Genomic DNA, 25,960 nt, shown 5'->3' on the forward strand with positions numbered 1-25,960 from the left:
TATAAGGCAGTTTCATGTCTTCATGTGTACATGCACACCCACAACCAGGACACCCAGGACTGGGGTGTTAAGCCTTGCTTCCACAGGGTGAACCTACCCTGAAATACTGAAGATGACATCTTACTGTGGCCGTCTTGCCAGGAGACAGCTTTTCTTGTTAGGACTGCAGGCTTTTAATTGATGGCTCAGTGGGATTAATCAAATTAATGTGTGATTAAGGCTTACACTTTGCTTTGCTTAACTGGCAGAGCTGACAACAAGCAAAGGCTGGGGGCTTGAGGGAAGATCATCTTACGACAGCTTAGTTCTCCCACTGCCAGAAACGAGACAGAAAAACAGAGGCAGCTTTTACCTTGCAGATGGAACTGCTGGAGGTCTTTGTAACAAACAAACAGACAAGCTCACGGGGTTCTCATCATGTGCCACCTAAAATGAATCCGTAGCCTCACCAATAGTCAACCCCTTTGCAGTCTTCTGTTCCTGACTTTACCAGAGTGTTGATCTCAGTCCAAAAAATTGATCTGGGGAAAGACCAGTAGTTATATTTTCAGACAGAACAGCTATTCTTACGGCCCTTCTTCCCCAGCTGCAATGCGATGCCAGTGGATATAATGGTTAGCGTGGACTCGCATTTGGGGAGATCAGATCCCAGTTCTGCTGTGAAGCTTACTGTGCTTTTGGGGCCAGTCACTCTCTTCCTCAGCCAAACCTACCTCAGGGAGTTGCCGTGCAGATAAAATGGGAACAGGAGAACCGTTAATGCAGATATCTGGTGCTGTGCACCATGGACACACACGAAGGTGCCTTGTATTGAATGAGACCATCGGTCCGTCACGGTCAGTATCATCTACTCAGACTGGCAGCAGCTCTCTAGGGTCTCAGGTTAAGGTCCTTCACATCACCTGCTGCCTTGTCCTTGTTCCTTTTAACTGGGGATGCCAGGAGATTGACCCTGGACCTTTCTGCATGCAAAGCAGAGGCTCTTCCACTGAGCCACGGCCCCTCCCCCATGTCTAGCCTGCAAGACAAGCGGCTGAGACGAGTACCGCTCTTTCTGTTTAGGATTGCACTGTAATTTAATTGAAAACTAAATTGAAAAATAAGCCGGTTGAGAAAAGTTGCATGGCAGATTTTCTTGTGCTTCTGCCAGCTGTACTTTTCCTTCTTTTCCACCTCCTCATCTTCTGTCTACCATCAAAACAAAGTTTGAGTCCAGTGGCACCTTTAAGACCAACAAAGTTCTGTTCTAAGTATAAGATTTCGTGTGCACATGAAAGCTCATGCCTAGAATAAAACTCTGTTGGTCTTAAAGGTGCCACTGGACTCAAACTTTGTTCTGTTGCTTCAGACCAATACGGCTGCCCACCTCTGTCTGCCATCAAGTCAGCCTGTGGTTTAAGGCAAGATTTGGAGGAGGGAGACTTGCTCATAGTCCTACAACTCATTCTGTGGGTGCTTCGAAGAAGTTCATTGCTCCAAAGTAAGGGTGCCTAGGATCGCTGCCTGATAAAGCAAGGAATGCTTTGTTGATATTGGTACAAATAGATACTGAATCCTGAGTCTTTCGCAGTACTTGAAGGGCTTTAAGCTTGTTTGCTGCCCAAGGTGATGGAAAAAGATTAGACTTTTTTTTTTTAATTGTGACTGCAGTTAAATCTTTTTGTAGGCAACAGATACTTAGTTTAGGGATCTCCCAACATTCTTTCAGCACTTGAGTTTTTTGGGGAGGGGGAGTTTATAGCATTTAAATTTAAGAAATGAATCTTACTGGACAGCTGCCTTGAGTTACCTCCATTCTACCATGATGCATGGTGTCATTCATGGCAAGTAAGAGCAGGACTCTGAAGACAAGGCTTTGGGACTGGTAGGGGGCTGTTAGAGGAGGGCTGTGGCTCAGTGGTAGAGCATCTGCTTGGCATGCAGAAGGTCCAGGCAGGGATGTGTATTAGGCATAAACCAAGCCAAATAAATTCCTGGAAAATACCTTATTGTTATTTTTCGAGTATCATGTAAGCTGAATACAGATCAGAGATCTGTATTCGACTCCTGATATAGCTGAGCCTGAAAAAAGCCAATTTTATTTAGCATTTATTCAAGTTCATTAAGCTGTACTGAAACTGAGCTGCCAGCCATTTAAACCTAATAGCTGCCAGGCGGAGCCACCAGTCAGCTGTTAGGTTTAAATGCCTTTGGTTTACTTCCATCCATTAAACTGGTCAGTTTCACCCTCCCCTAGTCAGCTGTTAGGTTTAACTGGCCTAAACCTAACAGCTGACCAGCAGGGAGTGAAACTGACCAGTGGAAGTAGCTGGGCTCCTCAGGAAGGGAAGGCATCTAAACATGCCCTCTTGCTCTCCCTCCCCTTCCCTTGGATATAATAGACCCAAATACATTCAGAAATACCAAATATTTTCCAAGTCTAAATACTATACCAGTATTGATACTTGGGAAATTCAGTATTTACTGATATTTTTCAGGTCTGATATATCAAATACTGGTTTTTTTCCTTGCACACCCCTAGTCTCAGGTTCAATCCTCAGCATGTCCAGTTAAAAGGACCAGGCAGTTGGTGATGTGAAGGACCTCTGCCTGAGACCCTGGAGAGCTGTTGCTAGTCTGAGTAGACAATACTGACCTTGATGGACCTAGGTCTGATTCAGTAGAAGGCAGCTTCGTATGTGATGTCCCTTAATTTGGTGTTGGTAGCAAACTGAGCACCACTCCAGACGCTAGAGAGGACGGGAAGCCGAGCAAGTGCTTGAAGGTTTTCCTGGGACGTCGCACATGGGGAAACAGCTTGGTGCTGTGCATCTTGAGCAAGCCAGATTACCATCTGAACAAGCGATTTCCTTTAGTCAGGCAGGTACTTGCCCATATTCGGCTTGCAGTACGTTGCTGTTTGAACTACGGTAGATCCATATTTTTTGCATTAACACAATTACAGCGCAGTGTCATCATACTGGACTGATTTGAGCATAATGCAGCTCCTTTCATGCTAAGGGACCAGGGCACTCTGTGAAGGGCTGTGTTCCCTCCCCTCATACAGTTCTTATTTATTTATTTATTTACCTTCAGCTTGATACCCCGCTCGAACCCCTTGGTTAGGGGTCTCTGAGCGGCTTACATATTTCTTGGTGCTAATCACCCATATTCCATATTCTTCCTCTTCCCCTCCTCCATAGTCTTAGCCTGGTTATGGGATAAGTCTGCCCTAACCTTTTAAACATGGTTAATGCTAACCATTAACCATGTTAACCAGCAGAAAGCCCTGGTTTCAAACCTTACTTAAAAGCAAGCCCAGGTTAGTGTTAATCATGGTTCCAGTGGGTTCCAGTGGCCACAGCAGTCTATAGGAACACAATGAAGGAGACGTCCAGTGGTACCTTACAGCGGTGGCAGTGGAAGGCGCTGTCAAGTCGCAGCTTGCAGGGTTTTCAGGGCAAGAGACAAAAGGAGGTGGTTTGCCCTTGCCTGCCTCCGGATAGCAACCCAGGGTTTCCTCGGCAGTCTCCCATCCAAGAACAAACCAAGGCCGAGACTGCTTAGCTTCCAGGATCTGGCAAGATTGGGCTAGCCTTCCAGTCTTAGGAATCAGAGCTCAGTTTGTCAGGTGCACAAAGTGTCTGTCTATAGCAGATATGTTAAAAGTTCCAAGCAAGGGAAAGATGAAGTAGGGAGATGTCAGAAAGAGGCCAGTTTTGAAACAATAACTGACTGGAGAGAATTCAGTTCATTCCGAGTGGGTGAGGACCACTCCCAATTGTTGATAGATGTGCAGAGTAGGATTAACATAAAATTAAATCTAATCAGGGGCTGTAGTCAGAAACACGAGCGGAGTGAATTGAGCTGTGCTGAGCAAGAGTGAGTGAGGAAAACCCAAGTCCTTGTTCAAATTTGCGGTGAGGTCAAGGTAGTGCTGAACCTCTTGATGAACCCTCATGCCACAATTTTGTCCTGGGTTCTCCATGTGAAGTTCTTGTATTCAGGTCAGTGGCCCCTCCAGTCCAACACTCTGCGTCACACAGTGGCCAAAACCCCGGGGCCATCAGAGGGTCCACCAGCAGGGCCAGGTTTATTAGCCATCTTTCTACCACACAGGAATTCAAGTTGGCTTATAATGTAAATACTTAAATACAAGGAAATACATAAAAACTACTAGTTAAAATTGATATTTAAAAACTGCCAGTAGGCAGAAAAACAAATCAAATGCCTTCATGAATAAAACTGTCTTCAGCTGCCTCCTAAAGACTGAGAGTGAGGGGTCCAGGTGCATCTCCCAGGGGAAGTTGTTCCATAACTGTGGGGCTACCACTGAAAAGGCCCCCTCTCATGTATCCACCAGAAGAGCTTCTTTGGGGAGTGGGACAGTCGGGAGGGCCTTTTCTTGTGATCCTACTTCCTGGGCAGCAACACGTGGGGGAAGATTGTCCTTCTTCTACCCTGGTACCAAGCCAGGTAGGGCTTTAAAGGGCATTTGTAGGAGAATGGTAACCGTTAACATGGTTCAAATTGGGGCTGGTATCCTCCAGTCATGGTTTTGCAAGAAGCAGCAGCAAGGTCCCTTTTGAAGTCCCCGCTACCTGGTTTAGCCCCTTCAGGTGTTCCTCGGGAGACAGTTTTCTTCCTTCCCCAGGCTTCCTGTATCTCCTGCATCTGAAGGAAGGAAAGGGGCAGATGGGGCATTTATTCTACCAGGCCCAGGGGAAGTTTTTCCATAACTGTGGGGCTACCACTGAAAAGGCCCCCTCTCATGTATCCACCAGAAGAGCTTCTTTGGGGAGTGGGACAGTCGGGAGGGCCTTTTCTTGTGATCCTACTTCCTGGGCAGCAACACGTGGGGGAAGATTGTCCTTCTTCTACCCTGGTACCAAGCCAGGTAGGGCTTTAAAGGGCATTTGTAGGAGAATGGTAACCGTTAACATGGTTCAAATTGGGGCTGGTATCCTCCAGTCATGGTTTTGCAAGAAGCAGCAGCAAGGTCCCTTTTGAAGTCCCCGCTACCTGGTTTAGCCCCTTCAGGTGTTCCTCGGGAGACAGTTTTCTTCCTTCCCCAGGCTTCCTGTATCTCCTGCATCTGAAGGAAGGAAAGGGGCAGATGGGGCATTTATTCTACCAGGGCAAGTCCAGATGAACCGTTGCCCTGAGCTCTGCCAATCCTCATGGTGGTAATATGGGTGTTTTGGGCATAGAGTGAAGCCGGGAATCACTGTGCCCAGGCCAGCGAAGGCATACCAGCCCCTGGCTTGGCCCTCTCCCAGCAGCACCCGTGTTCCCCCTCAGTATCCCCATTGCACCCAGGCCAGTAAATAGGAATGGGCACAGGCATGTCCATCTTTGCCCTGTGTTGGCACAGTGCTGCTGGTGAGGAGGAACATGGGCCAAACAGTGCCTGGCTTCGTCCTGTGCCAGCTGAGGGTAGGGTGCCTGGAGATGAGAAGCATGGCAATGCCCGCCTTTGCCCTGTTGGTTCGGGCAGGGTGCAGCCAGCAAGTAGGAGGGCAGTGGCATCTCCTTCTTTCAGTGGGGCTCTTGAGTCTTCCAGGAGGGGGCGTGGCCCATTCCAGGGCCCCCCAGTCTGCCCCGGCTTGAAGGAGTTACTTCTAGTCCAGATCTGCCCTAAGGGTCTTGTTCAGGGGGTTTCTTGCAAAGGTCACAAAGATTGTTCCACAACTAAAGGTGCTACAGAGTTTGAGTCCAAGACCAATTAAGTTTAATTCTAGGTATAAGCTTCCATGTGCATGCACAGTTCTTCAGATACATTGAAACAGACTTCCTCAAGCCCTACATATGGGGGCGGGGGTTTAGTTGCCAAGAAGGACTAGTTAGAATCAAGATGCATAAGTTACTGAGTGATAAGAAGTGTGCATGCACACGGACGCTTATGCCCAGAATTAAATTTTGTTGTCCTCAAAGAAGCCACTGGACTCATACTTTGTTCTATGCAGGGGTCATTTCATAGAAAAAGAGGTGCAGGAGCTTATTAGCATAGCTCATTAGCATAACTCATTTGCATATGCCACACACCCTGACATCACCGGAAGTGTGTCAGAAGGCAACACCCACGGCTCAGGCTCCACTGGACTGTTTTGGGGAGGGGCCCCTGTGTTATAGGGTGTTGGACGAGGATCAGATCTCCGTTCTGTCATGACGCTTGTTGGGTGACTTTGAGAGAGAGTCAAGAGTTGTCCACTTATCTAGTAACTGTCCAGTTTGGTGTACTGTCCAGTTTGGTGTAGTGGTTAAGAATGTGGGCTCTAATCTGGGAAATAATTTTGATTCCCCACTCTTCCACATGCAGCTGCTGGAGTGACCTTACCCTGTGTTATAGGGTGTTGGACGAGGCTCAGGTCTCCGTTCTGTCATGACGCTTGTTAAGTGACTTTGAGAGAGAGTCAAGAGAGTTGTCCGCTTATCTAGTAACTGTCCAGTTTGGTGTACTGTCCAGTTTGGTGTAGTGGTTAAGAATGTGGACTCTAATCTGGGAGAACCGGTTTTGGTTCCCCACTCTTCCACATGCAGCTGCCGGAGTGACCTTGGGTCAGTCACAGTTCTCTAAGAGCTGTTCTTTCAAGATCAGTCCTTGAAAGAGGTCTCTCAGCCTCACCTCCTTCACAGGGTGTTTGTTGTGGGGAGAGGAAAGGAAGGAGATTGTAAACCACTCTGAGACTCCCAAGTGAAGGGCGGGGTATAAATCCAATCTCTCCCTCTTATTCTCCTCCTCTTCCTTTTCCTCCTCCTCCTTCTCCTCTAAACCTACGCCACAGGGTTGTTTTGAAAATGATATGGTAAGGGGAGTGCAATGTATACTGTCCTGAGCTCCTCCTCTCTGCAAGAGCCCTATGTGGTTTTTCTGTTGTTCCTCTAGAGTCATGCTTAGCAATCTCACTTGTCTATGTTGTACCAAAGGGAGACTGTGGTCAAGAAGGGGAGACGAGACGCTGACTGAGGAAGGAAAGCTTCACGTCTCCTTAATCACTGTCAAGAGGCGAGCCAGGTTGCTTCGACTTGTTCTTGTTTTGCGTACACTAGTGGCACTGGGAACCTAGCGAAAACTCAGCTAGGAGCCGCTGATGGATCTGTGGAAAACCATGCGTCATGATCAGCTTTGTTCCAATTAAGCAGATGGTTCCTCCTCAGGTGACTCTTACGTGGCCACCTAATTCGGGCAGCGTTCCTTTCATCCCTCAAGCATCCTGGCGGGTTCACTTTCAACTATGTGTTTGAGTGGATTTTAAAAAGGGCCTGCTGGATGAGGAGTCCTAGATAGTGGGAGCGTGAGCAGGTATACTGATAGGAACTAATTGTGGATGAGGATGCGTGCAGACAATTCACACTCTCACGTACTTTTATTTATAGACCAAAGTTGGAGTCCAGTGGCACCTTTAAGACCAACAAAGTTTGAGTACAGCTAGAATCTAGATATGCTAAAGATAAACCTCAAGGGTTCGTTGTAGAACAATCGGAGTTTGACACACTTTTATATGAAACAAATTATAAATTGATTAAGAAATTTTATGTGTGTTACAGATAAAGATGGAGGAGGAGGTGATTAAAGAATATATGTTAGAATGGGCCCCAAATTTTGGTTATAATATTGATCTTGACTATTGGTTGCAAATATGGGAAACAAATGTTAAAAATTGGTTGCCTTTAAAGAGAATTTATATAATTCTATAGGTGGCATATAACCAGTGTTCCCTCTAAGCTGAGTTAGTGTGAGCTAGCTCACAGTTTTTCAGCCTCCAGCTCACAGATTTTAGTCTTCGCTCAGGAAGGATGACTCCAGAGCCAACTAATTTATGCAGTAGCCAGATCACTCGCTCACATATTTCATGCCAGTAGCTCACAGAGTAGAAATTTTGCTCACAAGATTCCACAGCTTAGAGGGAACATTGCATATAACACCAGAGAAATTGGCCAGAATGAATCCTGGAATGTCTGATAAATGCTGGAAATGTATGATACGGATGGGAAGCTATTTTCATGTTTGGTGGAAGTGTAAAAAGGTGATGTTATATTGGAGAAGGGTTCATGGAATGTTACAAAATGTTTGATACCGTTACCATTTAAACCTGAAATGTCCCTGCTTAATATTATGCCTGATGTAAAAGATAAGAAAGCTAAACGTCTAATTATACATATAGTCACAGCAGCAAGAATTCTTTATGCTAAGTACTGGAAGAAATCAGAGATACCAATGGAAAATGAACTTCTGACAAATCTTTGAAACAGCAGAAATGTATGTACTATCGAACTTGTCGAAAGACAGAAGTAAACAAAATGTGAGAGGCAACTCGACACTATTTTATGACTGGGTGGAAAGAAACTTCGAAGACCAAGAACAAGGAATATATATAATATAAATTTGGAGAAACTCCAATTTGAACTATATAGAATTTGACACTTTTCAGAAATCATAACAGAAAATTTTAGCAATTTGATTAAGCAACACTAGTATTAGTAATTACGTAAAAGAAAGAGAGCTGGAAACAAAGAATTATGACCGAAAATTTATAACAGCTATTATACAGACTTGATGGAATTTCCCTTTATGTCTTATCCCATACCCTGTATCCTTCCTGTCCTTATATTTTCCTGTCTTACAATATGTTAAAACCTAATAAAAAATAATTATTAAAAAAAAAAAAAGACCAACAAAGTTTAATTCTGGGTATAAGATTTCATGTGCATGCACACGAAAGCTTATACCCAGAATTAAACTTTGTTGGTCTTACAGGTGCCCCTGGATTCCAACATGGCTGCCCACCTGAATCGTACTTTCTTTATGTATTTGTACTACTTCTGTAATCTCAAACCAAGGAACTGGGGGCAGCATACCTTTCTACATGTCAAGCAGCATACCTTTCTACATTGCTGATGTCTTTTGACACATGCTGTATGATGCACTAATTCGTTTTGCCTAGTCTACTGTAATTTAACGCACAGAGGGTGTTTGAAAGTACAAGGTGTATTCCCAAAAAACAGGATTGAGCTGGGATATGTCAAAACAAGCTTCTGTGCGGGAGGGGTTGGACCTTCCTTGTACAAGAATCAGGTGGAAAGGGTCAACCAGATGTGTAACATGAAATTTTTTTTGTATAAGTCAGTCTAGTGTCAGATAATTCCTATGTGTACTGTATGTGTAGCCGTGACCTGGATAGCCCAGGCTAGCCTAATTTTATCAGCTCTCGGAATCTAAGCAGGGTCAGCCCTGGCTAGTATTTGGATGGGGAACCTGCAAGGAATGCCAGGGGCGGGACACAGAGGCAGGCAATGGCAAACCACCGCTGAACGTCTCTTGCCTTGAAAACCCCCCTACAGTGTCTCCATACGCCAGCTGTTACCAGTGTTCCCTCTAAGTTGAGTTAGGGTGAGCTGGCTCACAGTTTTTCAGCCTCCGGCTCACACCTTTTTGCCTTAGCTCAGGAAGGATGGCTCCAGAGCAAACTAATTTATGCAGCAGCCAAATCGCCAGCTCACCACTTTAATGCCGGTCGCTCACAAAGTTGGATTTTTGCTCACAGGACTCCGCAGCTTAGAGGGAACCTTGGCTGTGACTCGATGGCAACCCCCCCCCCAAAAAAACCTATAGGTATATAAAACATTTTGAAGAATATTTGGAAATAATTTGGCACCAATTAATATGCTAGGGTCCTATTGTATTTCATGGTAATGCATTATGAAAGAGTCCAGTGTTTCCACTGTGTCATGAAGTTCAGCTTAATATCCAGATATGCCGGTAGTCCCACCTGTTGCATCAGTATGGGAGAATTTCTGCCCAAATACCCTTCCTTCTGTTTGCTACACAGAGGCTGCAATCACACACACTCAGTAATCCACTTTCAATGCAGTTTCCAACTGAATTTTACTGTGTGAACTGACAAAATCCAATATAAAAGTGGATTGAAAGTGGATTATTTAGTGTGTGTGACCGCAGCCAGAAATTGTTTTCTACTTTCTGCTTTTACTTTTGCTACCTCTCAGATGGCAGCAATTACAAATAACGTGTGCTGTGGTAGCACAGAATGCAGCAGTTCATAACTCTTTCTCCAGTACTGGGTATACTTACAGTTTTTCTTGTAGAAATCAAAGTTATCTGTACCTTTAAATTCCAGAAATAGGCTAAATAGTAAAATGTGATACACTAAGTTATAAATGCATTTTATGTTTTTAAATCAACAAAAGAAGTTTAGGTTTGATAGGAAAGTACATATCACATATATTTCATTTCTCCCAAAAATTCTGGTTTTTTACACGCATGAACAAGTATGGGGGGGGTAGGAAGAACAGGAAAACAAACAAGTTCAGATGGTAACTCGTAGACAGATTACTTGACTGCTCCATAATGACCTTTGGGAATGGCCGCTGTAGGAGATGGAAGGGCTTGGAGCCGAATGGTGCTTGGTTCTTGCAGGTTGGCTGATGGAGAGGCACCTTGTACTTTCTGCTTTTACTTTTGCTACCTCTCAAATGGCAGCAATTACAAATAATGTGTGCTGTGGTAGCACAGGATGCAGCAGTTCATAACTCTTTCTCCAGTACTTACAGTTTTTCTTGTAGAAATCAAAGTTATCTGTACCTTTAAACTCCAGAAATAGGCTAAATAGTAAAATGTGATACACTAAGTTATAAATGCATTTTATGTTTTTAAATCAACAAAAGAAGTTTAGGTTTGATAGGAAAGTACGTATCACATATATTTCATTTCTCCCCAAAATTCTGTTTTTTTACACGCATGAACAAGTATTGGGGGGGGGGAAGTAGGAAGAACAGGAAAACAAACAAGTTCAGATGGTAACTCGTAGACAGATTACTTGACTGCTCCATAATGACCTTTGGGAATGGCCGCTGTAGGAGATGGAAGGGCTTGGAGCCGAATGGTGCTTGGTTCTTGCAGGTTGGCTGATGGAGAGGCACCTTACTGTTGCTCCTCTCCCTCTGATGCGTCCAGGTGGAACAGCCACCACTGGGCAAAGTCAGAGTTTGTCAAGGAGGCCACTTCCTCTCTTCCAGAATGACGTGCGGCAGAAAGTTCATCTCAACACGTTTGGCTTCTTCAAGGATGGCTCCATGATGGTCAACGTCCGCAACCTCTCCGTTGACAGGAACCACCTGGTAGGTGTCCTCTTGCTTGTACCAAGCCCCACAAGCCGCTACGAATATTGGGACTGAACTATGCTCGGCCACAGATGGTGGCCTTGTTCCTGAGGCAGCAGCTGCAAATAGTCTCAAGGGCCACAGATTGAGCACCCACGTCTGCCCTGCCACATTGGTGTCCCCAAACAAGGGGAAAAGACTAGTGTCACAGAAGTCCCAAATATACAAATTCCACTAGTAGAAAACAGCATCAAAGATTGCCAAAACAATATAGTAAACAATTATAAAGTTGGCAAAACAATATATTAAACAATTATAAAGTTGAGAACCTATGATTCGCTCCTTACACTATGAACCTTGTGGTCTGTGAAAATTGCTGAAATCAAGGCGAGTGTATTTTTCAGGCATGTTTTTTTAAACAATTCTGTTTTTCATACGTGTTTTTGTGGCTAGGCATTTGTGTAAATCTCTTCACAGTTCCACTTACACAGCCGGCAAACTGAAGAAGTCGAAGGAAACGCATCTTCCAAATATCTAGAATGGGCATCTTTGCAAAGGCTGTCTGGAATATGTCATGACTATGTGGACTCTGCCTATCAAGTTATCAAGTTACACTGAGTACATGGACTTTATGTCTTATCTTCAAAGGAGGAAATATTGTACCTTATGCCTTATTATAGTTACAGTATGCCTAAGTATTGTTGTTGTGACACCACCAACTTTATAATTGCTTGATATATTGTTTTGGCAATCTTTGATGCTATTTTCTACTAGTGGAATTTGTATATTTGGGACATTGGTGTCCCCAGCTTGCTCTGAGCAACTGTTGCATCTTTCCTATAGTAATTAAGGACCAGAGCGTGAGTTCTGGATGTGGTCAGGGTGCTACAGAAAACCTGGTATCTCCATGTAGTCTCTTTCTTTCTCCCCCTGCCCCCATCACAACCTAGTGGCTGCTGGGAGTGTGGATGGGTTGCCATGTGGTGGACTTGCAATGTGGCATTCACCTTGAATGGTGAGCACTAGGATGTGTCACAAGGTGTGTTGTGTTCCATGTCTGGTGCTCTAGCCCTAAATTTGAGTCCACACTGAGCTGCCACAGAGACCGTGACATTTGAGAAGTAAGCAAGCGTTAAAGTTCCTGTGTAAACACAGCCTGTGTCTCTCTGCAGGTTAAAGGAAGAACAAATTCTGAGTGGCTTGCATTTTCATTCTTGTCCTGCCCTGCTCTGCTATTCTGGAGCCTGCACTTCTCTATGACTTAATCAAGAGTTTAAAGCAGCTAGGAGCTCAGTTCTTCTGAAACAAACTTGAGTCAATTTGGTGTAGTGATTAAGAGCAGCAGACTCTAATCTGGAGAACCGGGTTTGGTTCCCCACTCCTCCACAAGCAGCCAACTGGGTGACCTTGGGTCAGTCACAATTCTCTCAGAGCTGTTCTCTCAAGGACAGTTCTCTCAGAGCTCTCTCAGCGGCACCCACCTCACAGAGTGTCTGTTGTGGGGAAAGGAAGGGAAGAAGATTGTAAGCCACTCTGAGACTCCGAGTGAAGGGCAGGGTGTAAATCCAACTTTTCCCCTTTTTCTTCTTCATGAAGTCTTGCTCTGTGAATCAGTGAGCTTCTAACTTCCAAATAACCATGGGTAGGATTGCAGACTTAATTATCAGCTGGTTAATTGGCAAAGGCAAATTCTGATAGGTAACCTGAAAAATACCATCCTGTTTTTTGAGGGCATCTGTTGAAGATTCTGGAGGTGAATGACATTAAAGATGGGTTTTCTGAAAACAAACTGTAGCTTTGGTTTGTTAAACCATACATTCTGTTGCATGTTCTTAAGCATTCTCTAAATAAACTACTAATGTTGGTGGTTTTGGCAGTATGCAGTTGATCTTAAATGTTGAGTGGTGTAATGATTAATGCTATGTAAAAAAAACTCTTTAATTCATTGACTGCCTTAATTTTAAATGATTAATTCTTTGAACAATCTGTTTAGGTGGGATTCACTTTAGATCGGACACGGAATGATGGATTCTCCACTTACCTGGTAAGACCAAGAAAGGGAAGGCTGTTCTAGTTTGGACAAGGCATATGAGTATCACTAGAAATAGATCATTTTGTACTGTGTTCCTTCTACGATTAGAGAAGGAGGCTTTCAGGCAGGCCAAATTTGGCCTGAACTTTGCCAGATGTATGTTTGTTTCTCTGAAAAGTAAAGCTTTTATTAACTTTTTACCTCTATGTGGGTGGGTAGAGGAAGCCATAGCTAATCACATTCTGCTTTTACTTCTTTTAGGATGAAAAATTGGATTATTGCATTTTGAACAGAACATCACACGATGTGTCTATCAAAATCCTACTTGTGAACTTCACAGACTATAGGTAAGAGCATCAGTTAAATGTCTTCCAGCTTGCCTCCCCCTTCTCCAATCTAACATCCCAGAGATGGCCAACCGGCCTCTGGACTGTATCATGCCTACCAAAGGAGCAGTTTTAATTGGCCCTGGGAGCTTTGCGAAATGTTAACTAAGTCTTGCCTAGTCTTTTTTTGGAAATGAAAAATCTTTTTTTCAAGTTGTGCGGGACCTCTTTCCCCAGTAACACCTGTCTCTTTAAAAAGGTTTTTAGAAACGCTTACGTAAGGCCATGCTCTCCTGTGCTTGGAAACTGGAAGGCCCTTCATTCTAAGTGGTGTCAGCCTTTTTACAGAGTTCACAAAGGGAGGCCAGGTATTGTTGCCAGAATACGTGTTTGCATCAGTGACTGGAGTATAGAATGGCCTCTGAGACTACCAGCAGTTAGCCAGTTCCATACGCCAGAAGGAAAGACGTTGTCATTTTGCATTCTTCATTCCTTCAGCAGTCGGCAGTACGTCCTTTTTTTCCCCCCTTCCCAAATTCATTTTTATTATTTTAAAGCAACATACAGAAATAATATAACAAGAAGATAATATTGGTGCGTCAGACAACAAAAACATTCATACATAGAACAAGAGTTCAAGAAAAACACTAAGTAGAGCTCGCCAACAGTTGTTTTATGGGGATTGGTATCGTTACTAATAGGGGTACCTCAGAGTGAACGTCAAGTGAGAAGATGTTGGTATCGTAGATAGGGCCAACTGCAGGCTTCTTGCTACCAAAGGAGAGGTTCTGTGCATGAACCAAATAGAAATTTTAAGGCTGAGTGCCGTTTAGTCAGTGCATGGCTTAAATGTTTGCTGGCTGCATATTGCCTTACCTGGATGGCCCAGGCTAGCCCAATCTCATCAGATCTGGGAAGCTAAGCAAGGTCAGTAATTGGATGGGAGACCTCCAAGGAAGCCCAGGGTTGCTATACAAGGCAGGCCATGGCAAATCACCTTGGAATGTCTCTTGCCTTGAAAAGTGTACGGGGTCGCCTTAAGTCAGCTGTGACTCGACGGCAAAAAAAAGCTGCACATCTGGCCATCCTTGTCCAACCCCACCTTTTCCGCCAAGGAAAGCCTTTAGCTATACTTTTGGGATCTCTCACTGGACCCTCAGCAGTCACTTACAGCACATCTGATTCAAAGGTGAGGCTCCCCTGCGTCCTGTTGGAAGCTGGCCTGATGCTGCGGGCTGCTGATCTTATGGCTTGAAGGGAGCCGCGTTGGGCCCAGAGTGCATCATGTACTTGCTGGGCAGCCTGCTGTGAAATCCATCCGGATTATCAAGATGGGCAGCCGTGTTAGTCTGCCTGTAGCAGGAGAAAAGAGCAAGAGTCCAGTGGCGCCTTAAAGACTAACAAAATTGGTGGCTGGGGAGGAGCTTTTGTGAGTCACGGCTCACCTCTTCAGACACCTTTTATTCTCAGTCCCTTTGGTATAATGTTAAGTAATTTGCTGCTGGTGAAAAAAATGATGGATTTTCATTCTGTATGGCTAAATGTGCCTTCCATGGAGATAGATCAAAGATGGGCAGCCGTGTTAGTCTGTCGGTAGCAGTAAAAAAGAGCAAGAGTCCAGTAGCATCTTAAAGACTAACAAAATTTGTGGCAGGGGAGGAGCTCGTACCCTACTACAAATTTTGTTAGTCTTTAAGGCGTACTAGATTCCTGCTCTTTTCTATTGCATAAGTTTTTCGATGTGTAGATTTCTTTCCCTCTGCTTGGAACCAGCATTGATAAAGTCCTCACTGACGGTCAGTTTCTCCAGAGACTTGATTTTTTATACAGGGCGTTGAAAAGTAATTAACTTTAGAGAAGCAGATAATGCTTACTGATTTAATATTATCCACTTAAACCTTAGAGGAGTGGTCAATATTTCTTAACTCTCGTGAACATATGAAGCTGTCTTATATTTCCCTGGATCTGTCAAGGTCAGTTTTGTCTACTCAGACTGGCAGTGGCTCTCCAGGGTCTCAGGCAAAGGTCTTTCACATCACCTACCACCGGAACCCTTTTATGTGGAGATGCCAGCGATTGAACCAGCAGCCTTCTGCATGCAAAGCAGAGGCTCTACCACTGAGCCACAGTCCTCTTGTCATAGACTCATAGAGCTGGAAGGGGCCTCCAGGGTCATCTGATCCAACCCCCTGCACTATGCAGGAAATTCACAGATACCTCCCCCTCCACACCCACAGTGACCCCTGTTCCACGCCCAGAAGATGACAAAAAACCTCCAGGATCGCTCGCCTGGAGAAAAATTGCTTCCTCAAAGTGGCAATCAGCATTTCCCTGGGCATGTAAGAAAGGGCCACAAGAACTAAGCACTGAGGCAGCCCTTCCTACAGTCCCTTCTCATGATCTGCACAGAATCAGCATTGCTGTCAGATGGCAATCTAGCCTCTGCTTGAAAACCTCCCAAGAAGGAGAGCCCACCACCTCACGAGGAAGCCTGTTCCACTGAGGAACTGCTCTAACTGTCAGGAAGTTCTTCTTAATGTTTAGCCGAAAACTCTTCTGATTTAATTTCAACCCGTTGGTTCTGGTCTGACCTTCTGAGGCAATAGAAAACAACTCCGCACCATCCTTTACAGGACAGCCCTTCAAGTACTTGAAGGTGGTTATCATATCCCCTCTCAGTCATCTCGTCTCCAGGCTAAACAGACCCAGCTCCTTCTACCTTTCCTCATAGGACTTGGTCTCCAGACCCCTCACCATCTTCATTGTCCTCCTCTGGACATGCTCCAGCTTGTCTGTATCCTTCTTAAATTGTGGTGCCCAAAATTGAACACAATACTCTAGATGAGGTCTAACCAGAGCAGAGCAAAGTGGTGTAGAGCCAGTTTGGTGTAGTGGTTAAGTGCGCGGACTCTAATCTGGGAGAACTGGGTTTGATTCCCCACTCCTCCCCTTGCACTTGGCTGGATGGGCTTGGGCAAGCCATAGTTCTGGTCAGAGCTGTTCTTGAAAAAGAGCAGTTTCTGTCAGAGCTCTCTCAGCCCCACCTACCTCACAGGGTGTCTGTTGTGGGGAGGGGAAGGAAAGGAGTTTGTAAGCCCTTCTGAGACACCATTGGGTAGTGAAGGGCGGAGTATAAATCCAGTCTCATCCTCTTCTGCCATCACTTTGTGTGATCTGAACACTGTACTTCTGCTGATACAGCCCAAATTGTCATTTGCCTTTTTAGCAACTGCATCACACTGCTGAATCATATTCAGTGTATGGTCTACTAAGACCCCTAGATACTTTTCGCACATACTACTGCCAAGACAAGTTTCCTCCAACCTATAATTATGCATTTGATTTTTGTTACCTAAATGCAGAACTTTATATTTATCCCCATTGAAATTAATTTTATTAGTTTTATTATCATGTTGCCCATTTGGCTATCGGCTTCCTTGGTCTGAGAGGTAGATCACTGTTTTTATTCCAACCGGGGCTGGAAGGCAGCAAATCGCAGCGGGAAATGGCCATGAACTTCTGTTGATATTTCTCTTCTCTAGTTTGGGGATAATAGTAGTGGCTTACCCTGCTGGGAAAGTGGTTAAATTTCTTGAGATAGCTGATGTGAAGCACTCTGAGTAATATAGACATGTGTAGCATTGCCCCATTTTTTTTTCTTCTCCACCTCCAAATACGTTTTCTATCCTGTGTCTAATTGGTAAAGCTGTCTTCTGTGGGGACGTGAGAAAATGGCACAATCGTGGGAAAGGGGGCACTCTTCTCTTGGCAGCTGGACCCACATTCCAAACACACACACACACACACACACAGAGAGAGAGCGAGAGAGAGAGAGAGCGCGAGAGAGAGAGAGAGCGCGAGAGAGAGAGAGAGCGCGAGAGAGAGAGAGAGCGCGAGAGAGAGAGAGAGAGAGAGAGAGAGAGTGTGTGTGTGTGTGTCTTAGCGCTTCAGTGCATGAGCAGAAACCATTTTTGTCTCCTGACTGCCTCTAGAAGGTTGCTCTGCTGTCCTGTTCTTTTCCTTACCTTCCCTACCCACATTTCTAGCATAGTTGGTGTAGTGGTCAAGTGTGCGGACTCCAATCTGGGAGAACCGGGTTTGATTCCCCACTCCTCCAGTTGCACCTGCTGATGTGACCTTGGGTCAGTCACAAACTCTGGCATAGCTGTTCCTGAAAGAGCAGTTTGTGTCAGAGTTCTCTCAGCCCCACCCACCTCACAGGGTGTCCGTTGTGGGGAGGGGAAGGGAGAGGAGTTTGTAAGCCGCTCTGAGACTCCAAGTGAAGGGCGGGGTATAAATCCAATCTCTTCTCTTCTTCTTCTTCTTCCCTCTCCCCATGCCTTCCACTCTAGCCTGACAGTGGCAGCTCTTCTTTCTCTCTCTCCTTTCTCTCTACCCCACTGGTGCTGCAGATCCAGGGAGCCAATGCCAGACTTCCTTCTTTAGGGGAATGCCGCTTGTTCTCCTAATAACTTTCCTACCCTTTGTCTATGCAGTGTGAAAATCAAGCCCAAAGTTGAAACTCCCCAGCTGCCCAAAATTGTCTTTGCAAATTGGACTGCGCATTTGGGGGCTACTCCGGTCAAGGGCTCGCCTGCAGAGGAGCAGCCGCTTCAGGACACTGGTAAGCCTGTCTCCTGATTTAAAATTACGGTGCTGTTGAACGCCCGGCCATTTCATATCTGCCGTGGAAGTCTGCCATTTTACCGCTGGACCGTTCTAGGCTATTTTAATTATGCAGTCGATTGCCACAAGAAGAGGGCCACAGTCACCGACTATACCAGCTTTCAAAAGGAAACCAGGTTCTTAGTCGATGGATTGCCATTTGCCATGATAGCTAAATGGATCATCCATGTACAGAGGCAGTATACCTGTGGAACAAAGAACCTGGGAGAGAGGGCACTGTGAGTAAAGTCGTAGCATAGAGAATTTACCAGTAATGTAAAATGCTTTGTGCATGCTAGCCATGTTCAGTTGAAGGACTGCTTTATCCTTCCACAGGTGGGTGGCCGTGTCCCTTAGCAACCTAGCTGGCCTCAATATTTTTCAGCCAGTGCTTTAATAACAGGGGGATTTTTCCCCTTCTCTCACACAGCTGATTCAGGAGAATCTGGGCGAGAGGAGGCTTTGCGTATTGATGCCCTTCTGTAGCTGTAATGATGCTTTGGTCTGTTCAGATAATCTAGAGACTTACTGCATTGGCTAGTAACTGGTGTGTGTGTTTTGGGGTGGTTAAGATTAAGGTCTAGTCATCTATTAAAATGATTTAAAACGTTAATCTTCGATTCTACAAGAATTAAAAGAATGTGAAAATCTAAACATTGCCTACTGCTTCTGTCTTTCCCCTGTTACCTTGCACCACACCCCTTTGACACAGGGGTTGAGATCATAAAGAATCCCATCTCACACAAGCCAGAGATCCCCATCCTCCCTTTGTTTGTTCTCAGTCCTTGAGTAGCAGGCCCCAGTCGTAATGGAGCAATAAGCTCTCTGTAATAAGTTTCCTTTGCATGATTTGATGTCTGGATCAGCTACGGAGATGGGATTCCGGGCAGGAGTTGTGAAATTCATGAGATTTGGCTCACGGTGTACCCCGAAGGTATGCCATGCAGAGCCACCATCCTGAGACTAAGAAGATCCAAGACCTCAGTGTGGGACATTCTAGCAATCCCGCACCATGATGAAGGAGGGTGGGATTATGAATGTTTTAAGAAATGACAGTGAAGAGAGGCTGTCCTGTCTGAACATCTGACTTTGCTTTTGTGCGTGTATCTCTAGAGACGAAGCAGGCAACCCCCAAAATGGTGACAGCAACCCAGGTGAGAGATGGCGAGCTCTGTTATTGTTATTACTACTGCTGCTGTTCAGTCTTGTACTGCAGCAAAAGCTCAAAAGGAAAACGGGAATGCAGCCTTTTAAGAGCGCAAAAAGGGAACTTCTGCAAGGTGCATACAAACTCACAAGGCCAGGCTTGGCCATGCCAAACAACTGGCCCGTTCAGATCCCGTGCCAGGCAGCTGGCATAGATGTAGTTTGTCTTTCATCCCTGTGCACATTTCCTGCTTCCTCCTCCTCATGCAGAACCTGAGAAGCAGTTTCCCCCAAGTGAAAACAAAACTCCCTGTTTGTTTTTAGGTCCAAATAGCAACTGCCCAGGCAAGTTAGAATTTGCCTTCCCCAAGTCATGGTTCAGCCCTGACTTTCAGTTCCAGCATGGTGGGTGGATGGGTGTGCAGGCCTCTGATTTGACCAGACACACACACACACACACACCCCGGCGCGTATTTGGGCATTATGGGCAACACTGTTTTCCCCAGTGAAGCTTCTTCTCATGCTTTGCCTGGAAGAGGGGGCGGGGCAAGGGACTCCTGCTGGCACACCAGACGAGCCACAATTTGTTTTTGATGCAGCAAGTTGAAGTTCAGTTGCAGCTCTGGGTGACATCTGAATGTGGCTGTGTTCCGACAGACACCTAATCCATTGTTGGTCTTGCAGTTGGGGCCCAAATTTTTGCTTCGTTTATACATTATTACTTATTATTCCATTCTCCTTTCCCCACAAGCTGCAAAAAGCCACGCATGTTGTTGTTACTTACAGCCCTTTCCGAGGCATTTTCTAATGCATGGCAAAAAGCCAGCCAGCTTTCTGCGACAGCTGAAGACAAAGAGGGGAGAGCAGACATCCCTGTTCAAGCACTGGTGCTTTTTAGAAGCTGGGGGTTTTACTGATGCCAGTGTCCTGGGAGCACTGAACATGTTGAATGCCCTGAGCCAGCGTCCTTATCTCCACAATCCGAGGCAGGTCACCAGAGGGCTCAGCCCAGCTCTTCCCAGTTGACACGGTTTCAAGCACTGCCCTAACACGATCTTCAGCAGCCTTCTCTGCAGTAAACTGCTATAATGGCAGAGGACCCCCCCTACCCCTGGTGTGAACAGCAGGGGCATTGGCAGAGTTTATTCATTATGTATTCAGAAAAACGTTTATGCCACCTCTCCAGCAATCTGCCTGAGGTGCCTTGCAAAAACAGAAAAAGAAAGGTGAATTAAAAAATAAACATTAAAAAGCCCAGCCTAAAAATATGAGCCATAAAGCAGACCACTGACAGCTTACAGCCCCGTCATTAAAGATCAGCCCCGTCATTAAAAGCCTGGGTGAACAGAACCCTTTTGACCTGGCGCCTGAAAGAGTTTCTCCCCTTAGCAATTGAAACATGTAAAAGGGAAGGGTCCTGTCATCACCTTGGCTGTTGTTCATGCAGCAGAGGAGAAACGTGGTCCACCTTGCAGCAAGCAGAGCCCAGTGTCACCCCCCACACACACACACACCGGTTGCTTTGGAATAGGGCTCCTTTTGAAAGCGAAACCTGCCAACAAAGGGAGCAACTGGTGCCATCCCAAGCCAAGTTGTACCCTCCCCAGGTCCATATTGTTTAACAAAATGCCTGCTGTGGCCATACCCCAGGGCCTTTCCCCTGCTACTGCCATCTCCCTGCTCTGTCCATGCCGGTGCCTCCTCTCCTGCCCAGGCACCTGGCAGCTTTGCCAAGCTAGCTGGCGAGCCGACTGGTCCACTTCCTGGCAGCATTAGGACAGAGGGTGTGTGCGCACCCTGCTGCTCCGGAGGCATCTTCTCTGCCATCTCAGAGGGAGCGGGCGCACAGAAAGGACCCTGGTGGGTGTGTGGCGGCTCTTTGCAGGGAGTCCCGGGACCACCATCTGGAAATGCAGCCTTTTTATGTTGTGCAGTCAGCTTTCCTCCGCAGTGTTTGACCTGTTTGCAGTGAGTTAGAAGAAGCTGACCTTGCTCTGCTGTCTTGCCTCAGGTGGCCGCTGAGGAATCGCATCCCTTCCAGAACATAACAGGTGGCCTTTCTTTCCAGGTGGGTTCTTCCCTTGGCCGTGGTTTGTGTCAGAGGTGTCCGCGGGGGGTCCCAGCACATCCCTTCTGCCCCTCCAGGCCGTAATCTCCCATTCCCTGAAGCTTTTAGTTCTATTTCCACAGTGCTTCCCAATTCTCAGTGATCTTTCTGAACCCCACAGGTTTTCTTTTGTTAGCTTAAAATATGCACGCCTCACCTCTCCAGTTAAAAAAAAACAACAGCACAGGGCATCTTATGAAAAATGTGTGACAATAAAATCGGGGAAGGCACCAGTTAAGCCACATTAAGCAGCAGCATGTGAACGTTACCTTCTGCAACACCAGAGGGGAAAAGTCTTGAAAATACGCCAGTTGAATTAAAAGCAGACCAAAGCAAGGGCCAGGAACAATGAATGTCTGATTCGGACAAAGTTGGTGTTGGGGAGGAGAGACAGTAGCCACATGCAAAATAAAACCAAGTTTTCACACTGTGCCTGAAGCATAATGAACGTGGCAGCAGGCATCCTGCTGGAGTGAGGACAATACAAGGTCGTGGCACCATCACCAAAAAGGTCCTGCATCTGGTTGTCGCTCCCCGATTGAGGGCCCGCAGAGCAGCAGAGCTGAACTGTTGGGTAGGCTCTGATTAGAGCAGATGAGTCTTTGAAAACCTTGGCCATTTGGGGGTTCTAAAAATCAGCACCAGCACTTCGAATGGAGCCTGGAAACCCGCTGGCAGCCAGTGGTGTTCCAGCATCTTGCACCAGGCAGTTGGGAGGGGAGCACATCTGGAGGGAGGGCTGCTGTGCAAAGCCTTTGACTTTTCCTCTGCACATTTCTCAGTTTCTCTTCAGCATCTCGGAGAGCCAGGAAGGTCTTTACAGCCTCTATTTCCACAAGTGCGTCAACAAGAATGCGCTGAGCGAGCTTTTCAGCCTGGACGTGAGTTGATAGTCTTCCTTTCTAACCAAGTGCTTCCTACGAGGTCTGGCTGGGAACCAAGCGAGGGTCGTCAAGAGTCCAGTGATTTAAAGATTCGGCATCCTTGAGCAGATGCCAGGGCCCTGGTGCTTAGAACGGCCCCGTGCCAACTGTGCTGCTTCAGGCCCACCCTCCTGAGTGGTCGAGCAGCTGCCAGGAGCCGTAGCTCTGCTGCGGAGGGTGGTGGTTGGGTGGACTCAGCCTCCATCCCTTGTTCACCCAGCCCACTGGAGGACGGGGGTATCTTGCCAAGATGCCTCAAAAGTTGTGCAGAAACTTTGCAGAACGTAGGACGCACAAAAGGAAATACTACCTTAGACAGAGAGTGAATAAAATGTGGGATTCGCTGCCAGAGGATGTAGTAATGGCTGCAGGAATAGACAGCTTTAAAAGGGGATGAGATCGATTCATGGAGGATCAGTCTCTCAATGGCTACTTGCCAGGAGGCAACCTCAGGGAAAGGCCTCAGTCTTTCTGCCCTGTTGTAGGGCCTCCAGAGGAACTGGTTGGCCACTTTGTGAGACTGGAGGCTGGACTATTGGTCTGATCCAGCAGGGCTCTTCTGATGTTCTTATGTAGTATTGGTGTTTGAATTGAGCTTCCTAAGGATCTGGGTTTTTTTAATTTAAAAAAAAATCACATTTCTGGCCCTCATGAGATACTGCAGCATCTTTTCAGAAGCCAGAGTTTTCACTCTAACTTTTGTCTTGCAAGTGAAGGTGGCATTTCTGTGCACCAAAGAAAACCCCAGTTTGCAAAGAACTCAGAACAGCTTATGTCTTCCTGCTTCTGCTAGCCACCAGGAGAGTTTATTCAGTCTCCGTCAAGGGGATGAGCGTGGGCAAAGCTGTACATTTCTAAGGGAAACCTGGGTTTTTCCAACCCATGTTTTCCCTATTAAGGTGAGGTGTCCTTGTCGTCTTCTGATGGCAACATGTAAATCCAGGTGCTGGTGTTTTGAAGTCTGTCTTTGTAGCTGGACTTATTTTAAAAGGAAGTTACTGGTGGTGCCTGGCAGGTGGGCTGTGTAAGAATGAGTGTAGGAACATGGGCCATTTCACTTGGCTGCAGCATGACCTGGAACACAACTTAGAAGCATCTGTTTCACACACACCCTCCCTCAGGCCAGCCAAATGCAGGGGAGGGGACTCCTACCTGGCAAGTCTTCACTGCAGGTATATCCCTCACCCCACTTCCACTAGTGGTCTTCCCCCCCCCCCAAACTAGACTCCAAAATTTGCTGAGTAGGATGGGATGCGAGCTCTCAGACGTGGACAAGGTTAAACACCGCTTTTCGCCACCTAGTTCTCACTTGCCCACGCCCTGTGTTCGCTTTAGCTTAGCAAGTGACAGTTTCGGAAGCAAATGTTTTGCTGAGATTCTCCATCGCTGTGGCAAAGAGGAGAGAATTCCTCCTCTAAGATGGTACGAGAGAGGAGTGCTGGTTGTTAGTTTCTAGGACAGGAATAACCCGAACACATAGCATCACATCTTATTGGTCACAGTTCCTCTTGGTTTTATGCTTCATCCATTCTTGTGTCTGACCCAGTGGGATCTAGTCCACAAAAGCTTGTACTGAAATACATTTTGGTTAGTCTTTTAGGCACTACAGAAACTCCTGTTTCCTGTTCCTTCGCTTTCAGATAGAGATTCAGGAGAAGAACCCTGGCAGCTACCTCTCAGCGGGAGAAATCCCACTCCCCAAGCTCTACGTTTCAATGGCCCTCTTCTTCTTCCTCTCTGGAGTCGTGTGGGTCCACCTCCTCCGGAAACGCAGGTGAATGCTGCCGTTGGAATCCGTGGGCAAGTTTGACACATATCAGGCTTGCAATCAGTAGGGCTTCGGGGCGGCTGGGTCAGGACAGGAACCGGTTATTCCTTCCTTCAGGCATTTGTACATGGTTGAGATGCAGCCAAATTTTACTGAGTAGTCAGCACATGAGAGAAGTCTGTTCCTGCAAGGATCACCAGCTCCGGGCTGGGAAATACCTGGAGATTTTGTGGGTGGAGCCTGAGGAGGGTGAAGTTTGAGGAGGGGGAGCACTTTGCCTTACTTATATCAACTCATTTCAAATCATACAATGAGGTATGATGCCATAGAGCCCACCTTCAAAAGCAGCCATTTACTCCAGGTGAACTGATTCTTGTCACCTGGAGATCAGTTGTAATCCCAGGAGATCTCCAGCCACCACCTGGAGGTTAAAAATGAGAGATCATGGGAGGGAGTGGAAATCCAAAAACAACATCTGTGACAAAAATAATGAAGAGTCAATAAAGATACGTTGCAAAATCATTTACTGTAGCAATTCTGTAGACAATTCTCTTCTTCTATCGCTCACACGCTAACGAATGCTGTGCAATGTGAACAATTCATTTCACAATATTTGCTTTATCTGAGCATGAAGACCTCGGGTTCTGTTATTAAAGAGTCAACATGGAATGTTTCCTTCAAGAGTTGATAAGTAGTAATTGATAAGAATAAACCAAATATTGTGTAATGAATTGTTTTTTTTATAATACTTTTTATTGGGTTTTCACAATAATGCATATTCACCAACAATTATTAATACAGATATAATTAATTCCTTATACTTCAGATAGTTTCAACAAAGCAACATGTCTAGCCAACTACACAAATTTTCCTTCTACACAATCACCAAAGATGAAAATGTTCAGTTACACACATCCAATAATAATAACCCTTAAGACTCCTTCTTTCTCCTCTCTATAAACCTTAAATCAATCATTTTCAAATTTATTCCCTTGGGATAAAATACTAAATAAATTTCCATTAGTTCCAGCATCCAAACAATTTTCTCATTATTATTTTTAAGGTTGTTTCATCATTTTCATTGTTTACTGTTTACCTCCTTACATTTTAAGTCAAAATTATCTACCATATAAACCTACTATAGTGCTTATAATTAAATTTACCCTAAACCTATAATGGGATCCATATACATTCCAATTGCATCTTCACTATTTCCCCTTCCTACCGTTCCAATGATAATTTGCCACTAAATAAGCACTTTGCCTTACTTATATCAACTCATTTCAAATCATTTTAGCACCCTTAAATTTATACCCATTGCACTCATTTTCCCCATATTCTAAGCGTACAATACTTATTTCTCCAATGTACATTTTTCAGACCAAAAACACAATAAGATCAATAAGAAACCAAAATAATTTTAGTAGACACTGTTACCATGCTCAAATCATTTCATTCCACCACCCATAACTTTTTATCCTCTCACATTTAACCTTATATTCTAATTAGTCAACATCCAATTGTTCTAATCTGCTCATTCCATGATTATACCTACAAACAAAAGCAAATCATTCCAGCACCCTTAAATTTATACCCATTCATAATTTCCTATATTCTAAGAGCACAATATTTAATTCTCTCCAATGTACATTTTTCAAAAACGCAAATAAAACTAGCAAAGACAAATTTATACCCCTTCATAATTTCCTATACTCTAAGAGCACAATACTTAATTTTCTCCAATATACATCTTTCAAAAACACAAATAAAACTAGCAAAGACCAAAAACACATTAAGGACAATACAAAACAAACCAAAATAATTTTAGTATACACTTTTAGCATGTTCAATTCATTTCATTCCACCACCCCTAAATTCATATCCTATCACTTAACG

The 25,960-nt window shown here is 45.2% G+C and overlaps 1 protein-coding gene across 1 annotated transcript in view; it reads left to right on the forward strand.

The window, feature by feature from the left end:
- Positions 1-25,960, forward strand: part of GPR107 (G protein-coupled receptor 107) — a 66,157-nt gene that overhangs the window by 9,920 nt on the left and 30,277 nt on the right. The window contains exons 2-9 of the mRNA XM_015411539.1: positions 11,014-11,115; positions 13,091-13,141; positions 13,391-13,476; positions 17,952-18,079; positions 19,234-19,274; positions 21,278-21,334; positions 22,156-22,254; positions 23,937-24,070. Of these exons, the coding sequence (XP_015267025.1) occupies positions 11,014-11,115; positions 13,091-13,141; positions 13,391-13,476; positions 17,952-18,079; positions 19,234-19,274; positions 21,278-21,334; positions 22,156-22,254; positions 23,937-24,070 (698 nt within the window). The remainder of the gene's footprint in view (positions 1-11,013; positions 11,116-13,090; positions 13,142-13,390; positions 13,477-17,951; positions 18,080-19,233; positions 19,275-21,277; positions 21,335-22,155; positions 22,255-23,936; positions 24,071-25,960) is intronic.

The sequence above is a fragment of the Gekko japonicus genome, unplaced genomic scaffold (genome assembly GCF_001447785.1).
Source record: "Gekko japonicus isolate JY-2015 unplaced genomic scaffold, Gekko_japonicus_V1.1 scaffold463, whole genome shotgun sequence".
In the NCBI taxonomy this organism is placed as follows: Eukaryota; Metazoa; Chordata; class Lepidosauria; order Squamata; family Gekkonidae; genus Gekko; species Gekko japonicus.